General features: G+C 38.3%; 1 protein-coding gene across 1 annotated transcript; it reads left to right on the top strand.

The window, feature by feature from the left end:
- Positions 1-724: 724 nt before the first annotated feature.
- On the top strand, positions 725-11,282 carry pptc7a (protein phosphatase targeting COQ7 a). The gene is made up of 6 exons (XM_053504711.1): positions 725-1,257; positions 2,566-2,745; positions 4,452-4,650; positions 6,368-6,491; positions 6,573-6,702; positions 8,967-11,282. The coding sequence occupies exons 1-6, from the start codon at positions 1,056-1,058 to the stop codon at positions 9,023-9,025; spliced, it is 894 nt and encodes a 297-aa protein (XP_053360686.1). The 5' UTR covers positions 725-1,055; the 3' UTR covers positions 9,026-11,282.
- Positions 11,283-11,873: the final 591 nt, after the last annotated feature.

The following is an 11,873-nucleotide window of genomic DNA, read 5'->3' as shown; positions in this document are numbered from 1 at the left end:
GAGTATTACAAAACATTGCTTAAGGTATCCAAAATATCCAATCGGCCAAGCTCATAGCTAATGAAACCCTGGATCAGACTGTGATGGTACACCATATGGTAATAATGTAAAAGATGATGATACTGTACTGTTACATTTGGTAAGGGACACCTGTGACATGCTCACAGTTCGCTAAAGGTGTTGATGATGTTGCCTACTGTACCATCCAATGAGTTCTACGTATGACATACATGTAATGAAACTTCCTGTTATAAGTGTGTGTGTGTGTGTGTGTGTGTGGCCCTGGTTTTGGTCATGAATTTGAGTTATTTACCCATAACACTGTTACTGTCACTGTTAATAATAACTTATTGTAAATATATAAAACAATTGAGCTTGTGGTTTCCTAAATAGAAACTTTCTTTCTATAGAAAATACATTATAATTTTGGCCCACTATTGTCGGTGCTAATTTATTTATATATTTATATAAATATATTTATTCTACGTATAATTCTAGATCATTCCTGGTCATCTTTTAGCTACTTTAGCTACTACTCTTCACTCCAATCCCTAGGATGTACTGGGATCATTAAATGAGCGTGAAGACGCAGTAAATACTGTAACATGGCTTTATCAAGTATTACGTCTGGTGTGAGGTGGATTGTGGGTATGAGCGCTGGCCATGGAAGGAAAAGCTATTCGCATTGCGTAACAGTGACGTCAGCTAAGTCACAAGACCCTAACTAGTTACCCTGTAGTTAGCTAACTGGCTAACTGTAGTGTTATGTAATTGAGTTAGTAAAAGCAGAGCACACGGAAGAGCTGTGTGATGAAGCTGAACAGCGGGATGGAATGTTTGATATTTGAGGTTTAGAGAATTAAAGACACATTTGGGATAAAATGCGGAGGGCAGATGAATGTAAGGATTTTTGGTTTTATCACCGGTGAGAGAAAAAAGCGGTGTTTAAGTGAAGTTTGATTCAAGTCGTTGTTTGTTAGTTAGCATTTCCTGCGGTCGGTAGCAGCGGGTTGAGCCGCGGACACTTGAGCTCGGTTCGGGCTGGAGCTCGGGGGATGTTGTCCGTGCTCTCCTGCGGTAGACTGCTGGCTCGGGCTGTCATCGGCGGCCTTTCCCAAACAGACAGCCGCGATTACAGCCTAGTATCGGCTAGCTTTGGATATGGAAAAGACTTCCGGAAGGGTATTTTAAAGAAATGCATGTGCTATGGCGATGACGCGTGGTTTATTGCACGACACAGATCCGCTGATGTTTTAGGTAAGTTGCTGCGGTCAGTATTAACCTTCACTATGTCTGCTGTTCTGTTATCATACACAGTTTCCTATGAGTTAGCCACAACACCTCCGGGATTACCAGCGTTAGCTTCCGAGCTTTGTCCATGTAAATGAAGCTGTACATTTTATTTATGCAGAAATGATTACTATTATCATTATAAAGACAATAATAATTAGTATTCACAAAATCCTTACTCGATAACGCACTAAGCGTAAATACCGTTAGTATTTAACTTAGGTTAGGGTTAACTTATGTCTTGACAGAATCACTCAACCTGCTTATAAACATTACAATAAGTAAACAACAGTATTTTGAGTATAAAATAAAGATTGTCACAGGACACACAAAGCTAATGCACGCATAGTGTAAATACAGTGTCATGTAAATAGACAGCATGACATGTTCATAAGTGTGTGCATGAGGAAAACTCTTGCATCTGCTGGATTTGATACACACTGAGCTGAGCTAGAGACAAAAACAAACAAACAAACAAAAAAAAGTTTAAATATGTCATGCTTGCTTCCAAGATCTGGAGGTAACCCTGCCCTTGAGGGAAGGACTTTTTCCTTTTGGGATTTTCAGCCTGCTTGTCTAATAAACCCAGATATTATTGAACTGGTTGAACTGGTGACAACAGACTCTGGTAGTAGTATTTGCCTGAAACTGAGACCTGCTGTGATCAGATTTCTTTTTTTTTAATTATGATATTACACAAAATCACAGAATTAAAAGAGGGGCACTAACTTTTAAACATGACCCCAGCCTCATCTGCTGCCTCTTATTAGTTAGAAAGCTGGTGATGCAGTCTAAGAAATGGTATAAACTGGTATAAAGTCAGGTCTATCTGTATAAAGCCCCTTGTCATGTCCCTAAAGTTTCTATTGCCCAAAGATACCATGCTCATCATTTGAGTAAGCAACAAGTTAAGTGTTAAAGTGGCATACTGTACCTAGAAGAACCCTTCTTTCTGCAGCTGAACACAGCCAGCACATCAAGACCCACCTGGTCAATGTTCCTATTACAAAAGTCAATAAGAACGTGAAACATTTACACACCAAGTCCTTATTTAGTGATACAAGTATCATAGATAAGACTGTTTAGAGTTTACTTAAGCCTGCAGGGTTCCAGCAATTAATGCTCATATTAAGCATCATGCCTTATGAATGTCCTAGATGTTTTTAATTCCTTATCGCTCCAAAGTTGGTCTTTAGTTTGTGCTCCAAGTGACAGGTTTCTTTTCTTCTTGTTAGGTATCTGATTTGTCTTCTGGTGCCCCCTTTTGTCCTTTAGGTGTGGCTGATGGAGTGGGTGGCTGGCGGGATTACGGAGTAGATCCCTCTCTGTTCTCCGGAACTCTCATGAGGACATGTGAGAGATTAGTCAGGGAAGGTCACTTTGTTCCTAGCAACCCTGTGGGAATCCTCACCACCAGTTACTATGAGCTCCTTCAGAACAAAGTACCTCTATTAGGTGAGTGTTTAGCTAATTAATAATTAATTTGCCATTAGTCACATCAAAGGGAAATTGTACACAGGGAGGTTTCTTTTGAAATTGTTCTAGATCACATGCTCTGGTTGTACAAATATTAAGCAATAGCATTATATATAATTTTCCATTAAATATACACTCATGGACCATTTCATTAGGTACACCTTTTCAACTGTTAGTTAAGGCAAATATATAATCAGCCATTGGCAACATTTTAATACATTTAGGCATGTAGACATGGTGAAGATGATCTGCTGTTCAAACTGAGCATTAGATTTTCAGATAGACAACCATCCCTAGTGTTTTCACAGAATGGTCTGAAAGAGAGAAAGTCACAAAGCTAAAATAATTTTAAACAGGTTTCCTGATCATAAAAATGAGTCTACACTCAAATCCCCCTCTTAAATGGCCTCCACAGTCACCAAATCTGAGTCCAGTAGAGCAGTGTTCCCCAATCACTAAGCTACGGATCAGTGCTGGGTCATGGATGTTTTCCTGCGGGGCTGCACAGAAAGAATAAAAAATATATACTTGATTTTATTTCCATTTTATTGACCATCAGTGTCTGCAGAGTGTTTTATTTTAAAGATGCATTTATTTTGTGAGACCAAGTTTGGTGCAGTGACAGCAATGAAAATGAAATCACAGAGCAGACTGGACATGAGAAATACAATTCAGGTGTAACTGTCCTCCATCACTTCTAGATGGGAACATCTCATTACAGGAAAACACGCTTAGGGCTCATACTGATTCTGTGTTATGGTATGTTTTATATATTATGAAGTTTATTCTGCTTTGTTACAAGCACATGATGGCCGGTCTGTTAGTAAAGTATCTTACTTAAAACTGGCCCATTGTGCAAAAAGATTGGACCTCTGCAGTAGAGCATCTTTGGGATGTGGAGGAAAAAGAGATTTGCATCAAGGATGTTCAATTGACAAATCTGCAGCAACTGTGTGATGCTATCATGTCAATATGGAACATAGCCTAAAAGACCAGCATCTTTTTTGAATCTGCACCACAAAGAATTAAGGCGTTTCTGAAAGCAAAATCCAAACAGCTACTAGCAAGGTCTACCTTATAGAGATGGGGGTAAAAATGTATTTAGCTATGCATCACAATTCTTTTGTGTGGCAATGAATTGCTCCAAAATACTTATATTATATAAATGTTTGAATTTGAGTTTGTAAAATGTTGCCATTCTGCTATAATCCAACTTGAAACTTGAAACACAGGGCCAGGGGTAGCTCAGTGGTTAAGGCATTGGACTACGGTTCGGAAGATCCCAGGTTCAAGCCCCACAACCACCAAGTTGCCACTGTTGGGCCCTTGAGCAAGGCCCTTAACCCTCAACTGCTCAGATTCATTAGCAGGCAGCACAGCAAAATCTATAAAATTGTGATACTAACTGAATTGCAGTAAAAATCTAGTCGGCATATATCGGGTTGTCCCTTCCCTCTCCTGCATGTGGGATAAAACACCGACAGAGATCTACTCCATTCAAAATGCAGTTTAAATAAAAAAGAATATTGCTTTGATTGATTTTACCTACTTTTACCTTATTAATTAACAATTAAAACACATGTACATTTCCTAGGTATCTTGTTCTTACAGGATTTTTATCTGGTTATTTTGTCTGCAAAACAAAAGCGGACTACATTTCCAACTGTTCTGTTATGTCCTTTCAGGAAGCAGCACAGCTTGTATAGTGATGCTGGACAGACGGAGTCACCGACTTCACACAGCAAACTTGGGAGATTCTGGCTTCCTTGTGGTTCGAGGAGGGGAGGTAGTACACAGGTCTGATGAGCAGCAACACTATTTCAACACACCATTTCAGCTTTCGATCGCCCCTCCAGAGGCAGAGGGCTCTGTTCTTAGTGACAGGTAAAGAATGTTTTTTTTTTTCTTTTTTTTTCTTTTCTTTTTTTTCTTTTCTTTCATTTTCACTGAGAAATAACATCATATACATATGATGGGTAATCCATGCTGGTCCAATAAGCAAGAATGAGCATTTCATGCAGAGTGTGTGGTCATTATCTTCACTGGATTATTGTGCCTGCTGTGGAAAATTGCTTTATAACAAATAATAGGGGTGTTTAGTTCTCACTGATGACTCTGGACACACCATATGGCCAGAAGTTTAAAGACACCTGACTATAACACACAAAAGTAATATGTGCTTGTTGAACATCCTAGACTCTGCAGTTATTGCATGTGTGGATTTGTTCATTTAGCCACTAGAGTATTAGTGAGGTCAGATGAGCAGGTGAAGTAGGTCAGGGCTCTATGAAGGCACAGTGGCATTTTTGTACTGCAACAGGTTTGTCCCCTTACCTTCTGCTGAAGGGAAATTGTAATGCCACAGCATACAGTAATATCCTTTACAATTGTGGGCTCCTAACTTTCCGGAAGAACCACACATAGCGGGGCAGTGTAGACAAACTTTTTGTCCATATAGTGTAGGTTGGCATATGTATTCTGTTTTCAAGGTATCGTGGTACTTGCAGCATTTAAAGTTTTTTATTGCAAGATGGCTGTGCTGTGTGTAGTCACCAAGGGAACTGTAATGGAATTGGATAGCTGGATAGCGGCCAGTAAGAATATTCAAAGTCTGATCATGCACAGGGGTGGACAAGATGTGTCCTCGGTGAACCACTGACTTATTCTTTCTTCTTTATTTCTTTGTATTTTATTTGGGCATCCAAATGTTGTTTAAAATCTGTTAGTAAATTAGTAAGCTGAAATATTTGTGCTACAACACCGATCCTTGAGTAAACAGAGAACTCTCCCATTGATGGACATAAACAAAAAGAGCATGCTGGCATCACATTACATATTTGTCATAATTTCCTACATAAATACCAAGAGAAGCTTGCCAAGGTCATGGCACTGCCAACAAGACTAATCTTCACATGTACTTCTATTTATCATCAGAAATGGAGTGACCAGATGTTTTCGAAACTGATGCTATATTCTACTTAAATCCGCGCACACTGTATGCATTTTTAAATAAAGACAGAGCATGATACTTAATATTGTGTAGCCACATTTCTGTGGATAGGAATGGTCGGAAATGGCCATAACATGGCGCTAATGACCTTCCAGGAGTTGAACTTGACACTTTAGCACAAATCTAAATTTGTCCTCATTCAGCGTAATATGGAAAAGAAGACACGCTTAGGACAAGCTTTGAGTATTATAGGAGGTCAGGATGACAAGTTCATCTGGCATTGCTGGAAAAAAAAAAAACTTGCTAGGCATGGATGTAATGTTGACACCATAATGTTCATGAAATGCTCCAGGTGCTGTTGCAATAAATTCAGAATTCTAATCCAAGACGTCTTGCTGTATGTTTATTTAATCAGTGCAAATATACTAAACTATTATTCTAACTCAATAGATATTATTTTGGTTAAAGTACATACAATACAAGAACAATTATAAATAGTAATATTTTGACGAGAGCGCTTACAGTGAAGCTCGGGCAATGTAGGAAGATAGCTCTGTATATCATGTAGCAAATGCTTTCTAATGACTGGAACTATAGAATTATCTTTAAAAGACATAATTTCACACAACAACTGTTTGTTTTCTCTCTCAGTCCTGAAGCTGCAGACCGCACATCCTTTGATGTCCAGCTAGGAGACATCATCCTCACTGCCACAGATGGGCTTTTTGACAACATGCCAGATTATATGATCTTACAAGAACTCAAAAAGCTCAAGGTATTGCAGTGGACGTTTGATACTCACAAAACTGATATGTTTCTAAGTGTTTAAAAGTGGTAATAAAGCATTCTGTTTTAGAACACCAATTATGAGAGCATCCAGCAGACAGCCAAGAGTATTGCAGAACAGGCTCATGTTTTGGCATATGACCCCAATTACATGTCACCGTTTGCACAGTTTGCTTGTGACAATGGACTGAATGTAAGAGGTAAGTAATATGTTTTACAAAAGTCCTGAAATCAAAATATTCCGAAAGACATGTCAAATTGACATAAGAGCCTTTTAATTCTAATTGAATCTCTTCCCCTGACTTGGGTATATATTGTATACAGCAGCATTGAGGCTTAGTGGTTAGCCCTGTGGCCTTGTCTTTCCAGATTCTAGAGTTTAATTCCCACCTCGAGTCTGTGTACAAAAGGTTCGCATGCTTGATGGGTTTCCTTCAGGTACTCTAGTTTCTTCCTACAGGAGGATTGCCAAATCGACAGTGGTATATGAGTAAGTGTGTGAATGTGTTTGTGCACTGCAATAGATTGGCACATAACGTTAAAGTCAGCCATAACGTTAAAGTCACCTCATACTTTTTTTTCCAGCACATCCTACATATATTAACATGAGATACAGGGAACTGGAGGCCAGGTTAATGTCTTACATTCTTTGTCAAATCATTCAGCGAAAGTGTAGCAACGGTTGATAGATGTTCCCTGACATCAGAAGAATAAAAATTGTGAAATAGTGGATCCCAACATGGCTTGATAATGGGAAATTTTTTGCTCCACTTTAAACATTACTGCAATATTGAAACACTTCAATTGTAGTGTGCCTCTTTTTTGAACACCATGTTCCAAAGTATTTCGCAAATGATATCTTTCCCTGATTTTCATAATTAGTCATTGCAAATAACAGTCAGTATACTTTTTAAGTCATCAACCATTAGGGTATAATTTGAATTTTATTGAACAAACCTCCTAATGATAATATTTATTTCAAAAATAAAAAACTGAAAATGCACTGTTCCAAATTATTATGCAGAACAGAGTTAAAACAATTTATAGGTTGTAAAGAAGTGAAAATGGGCTTTTGTTGAATCAAAACCTATTTAAATCAAAAACATCCTAACAGGGCATGTTACATCTTAACATAGGACCCCTTCTTTGATATCACCTTCACAATTCTTACATCTATTGAACATTTTTGGACAGTTTCTGCTTGAATTTCTTGCAGGATGTCATAATAGCCTATTAGAGCTGCTGTTTTGATCCGAACCCCCTCCCACCCTCATAGATCTTTTGCTTAAGGTTGCTCCAAAGGTTTTAAACGGGGTTGAGGTCAGGGGAGGATGGTGGCCACACCATGAGTTCCTCATCTTTTATTCCCATAGCAGCCAATGACACAGAGGTATTCTTTGCAGCAAGAGATGGTGCATTGTCGTGCATGAAGATGATTTTGCTATGTAAGGCACGGTTCTTCTTTTTGTACCATGTAAGTAAGTGGTCAGTCAATATACTTTGCAGAGGTCATTTTCACACCTTCAGGGACCCTAAAGGGACCTACCAAGTCTCCCCACATGATTCCGGCCCAAAACATTACTCCGGCACCTCCTTGTTGACATCGTAGCCTTGTTGGGACATGGTGGCCATCCACCAACCATCCATCCATCTGGACCATCCAGGGTTGCACGACACTTATCAGTAAACAAGACTGTTTAAAAACCTTTTTTATATATGCCTGGGCCCACTGCAACCGTTTCTGCTTGTGTGCATTGATTAGGGGTGGCCGAATAGTAGGTTTATGCACAACTGCAAGTCTTTAAAGGGTCCTACACCCTGAGGTTCGCGGGACTCCAGAGGCACCAGCAGCTTCAAATACCTGTTTGCTGCTTTGTAATGGCATTTCAGCAGCTGCTCTCTTAATCCGATGAATTTGTCTTGCAGAACCTTCCTCATTCTGCCTCTATCTGCACGAACCTGTCTGTGCTCTGAATCAGCCACAAATGTCTTTACAGTACGATGATCACGCTTAAGTTTTCATGAAATATCTAATGTTTTTATACCTTGTCCAAGGCATTGCAATATTTGATGCTTTTTAGCAGCAGAAAGATCCTTTTTCTTTCCCATATTGCTTGAAATCTGTGGCCTGCTTAATAATGTGGAACAACCTTCTTCAGTACTTTTCCTTTAATTAAGCTAATCTGGCAAAATAATTATCACACATGTCTGAGATTCATTTCAGTGATCCAAAGAGTCCTGAGACACAATACCATGAGTTTAATTTAATTTAAAAACTAAACATTTAATGTTTATGACACTTAAATCCAATTTGCATAATAATTTGGAATGCGGTGTATATACGACTTTTAATATAAACGACTTTTGTATAGACAACTAATAATTGTCGTCTGCACATGTAAGTGTTTTATGCAGTGTTTGTTAAAGCAGTTTTCCTTATATGAATGCTAATGTTTCTCTATAGGAGGAAAACCAGATGACATCACTGTCCTACTGTCTATCGTTGCTGAGTACACAGACTGATGTCGGAGCAGTGCTCTACATATCTCTGTGCCATTAAAGTGGTCATGTCTACCTGCTGGCAGGATAGGCAAAAGGTTTTCCATTCTTTGCCAAGGACCAAACCCTAATCCTTTTCATTGGATTTTAACACCTCTCTAACTCTTGCTTTTTACAGCATAACATAAACCATCCAAAATAAGAAAATGCAGGAATATGCAACCTGGAATTAACTAGTAAGAGGTTAAACATTGTTCCAGAAGGGAGATGTGTGGAGATGATCGTGTCAATTGGATCGATGTGGCAGGAGAGCTCAATCTGACTGTGGAGTCTAGAGACAAGGTAGGGCTCATGATGCCAATGGCAACCCCATAGGACAGCGATTTCGAATCACTGGAAATTGTCAATTTGCCTTGAACTATCTATTTAAAAAGCCATTTTAATGAGCATACATATTTCCTTAGTCAGTCTGGCTGTAATATGGCTCTGCATAACTGTATACCACAATGATTTAGAAACCAGAGTAAAGGGAACTTGTTTAAAAATGTAGATGATTTCAGCATGTTATGGTTTTTATTTACTTATCATTTTAATATTTAATATGTTAAATATTGTTAGAGTAGAGTTTCTTCACACAATGTCAGTGGTTATATAATGCAAGAGATTGCAAGGTTTATATTATGGGGGGGACCCTTTCATGCTCTGTTAACCGCTTTAAGGGTCACATACGTTTGTGTATGTGTGTTTGTGTGACTTGTGCATATGTGGACTTGAGAGAAATTATACTGTATGTAAAAAGGTAAACCTTCTTGCTACATCTATAAATATAGGCACAGGGTGTCCAAAAAAATTGACATTTCGTAGTCTAACAACAATTTCCGCTCAAATTATCTAAAATTTTAACGAGATGTGCACAAACTAACGTGCTTAGAAAAAGCAATTCATGCTTTTATTAGTTCGCAGCTAGACTATACTGCAACGCACTTTATGTTGGAATCACTTAAGCTCGTCCACATTGTCTGCAACTTGTACAGAATGCTGCGGCTTGTATGCTGACCAGTAATCGTAAAAATATGATCACATCACACCAACCCTGTATTCCCTCCACTGGCTTCCGGTACAGTTCCGGATTCAGTTTAAACTTTTGATGTTTGTTTTTAATGCGATTAATGGTCTGGCCCCTTCCTACTTGTGTGAAACAGCAAGCTTTTATCAACAAAGTAGAGTCTTACATTTTGCTAACCAAAACCTGTTTGTGGTCCCTGCGTCAAGGTGCAACCAATAGGATGATCGCTCCTTTGCAGTGGCTGGTCCTAAACTCTGAAACACCTGAGTTACGTACCATTACGGACCTTTCTTCGTTTAAAGCAAAACTAAAGACCCACTTATTTAGAATTGCTTTTAATATTTTATAATTGTATGTTTTTACATAATTTTATCATTGTTTTATTTATTATTATTATCATTATTATATTTTCATTTATATTTTTCATTAATTTATTTATAATTGTTTTATTTTTTTTATATTTTTATTTTTATTGCCATTTTATTGTCATTTTTAGTGCTGTGAAGCACTTTGGTTTAATTTAGGTTGCTGTAAATTGCTATATAAATAAATGTTGATTGATTGATAATCAACAAAAAAAAGTTTTTCTTTTGGATCAGGCGTGCCAATAGTAATGACCGAGATAATGACAGTGAAGAGGCCACCACGTTTACCTGACTTGACACATTGTGATTTTCTTTTTCTATGGGGCTATGCGAAAGGACTGGTCTTTATTTTCCTTTTCTTACAAGCCTAGATGAGCTCAGAGTCATTGTGGCACTGGAGAATGTCACGCCAGATATGCTGCAGCGTGTTTGGCAGGAACTGGACTACCGACTTGACATGGGTCATGTCACAGGTAGTGCGCATATTGAACATTTGTGAAATCGGTTATAAAATCTTTATCCGTTGGAATTTTGATAACTACATCTTTTATTTTTTAACATCAAGCCGATTTAATTTTGTTTGCCTAGCACATGTAGGTACTCAGATATTCTTAGATAATTTTTTTGGACACCCTGTATATCATATACATACACACACTATTGTATATAAATATAACATTTTATAAATGTAATTTGTGAGTTAAAATGTTTTTTTCCCCAGCTTTTTTGTATTTGTAATTTTAAATATATTTTGAGGTGTATACTGTTAATGCAAAGGGTGAATGCCAGCATCTATGAATGCTTTAAGCAGACATGTGTCATACGATTTAATAAAGTTCTATTTTTCTAACTGTTCCATGGCTTTTTCTCTTAAACACAAGCTAGAAATACACTGTTGTCTTCCTCAAGGTAAACTACCCTGATGTGTTCTGAATTTCTAGAATCTGTCACATTATTTATGTGCAATTTTATAAGCTAAGTATAGCATTCATTGTCACTTTTAATAAATAACCTTTTTAAACATATGTTAATGTGAATACAGATAGAGCACTTCCTTAACCTACTTCCTTGAAGTACTGCAGTGCATGGATTGCCTTTTGCAGACAGTCTGAGCACTGATGGAGGGATTTTGTGTTCCTGGTGTGACTCGGGCAGTTGTTGTGGCCATCCTGTACCTGTCACGCAGGTGTGATATTCGGATGTACTGATCCTGTGCAGGTGTTGTTACACGTGGTCTTCCACTGCGAGGATGATCAGCTGTCCTTCCTGTCTCCCTGTAGTGCTGTCTTAGGCGTCTCACAGTGCGGACATGGCAATTTATTGCCCTAGCCACATCAGCAGTCCTCATGCCTCCCTGCAGCATGCCTAATGCACGTTCACGCAGTTGAGCAGGGACCCTGGGCAACTTTCTTTGGGTGTTTTTCAAAGTCGGTAGACAAGT

The sequence above is a fragment of the Clarias gariepinus genome, chromosome 9 (genome assembly GCF_024256425.1).
Source record: "Clarias gariepinus isolate MV-2021 ecotype Netherlands chromosome 9, CGAR_prim_01v2, whole genome shotgun sequence".
In the NCBI taxonomy this organism is placed as follows: Eukaryota; Metazoa; Chordata; class Actinopteri; order Siluriformes; family Clariidae; genus Clarias; species Clarias gariepinus.
The sequence above is the reverse complement of the archived record's forward strand: the minus strand, read 5'-3'. Positions and strand labels throughout refer to the sequence as shown.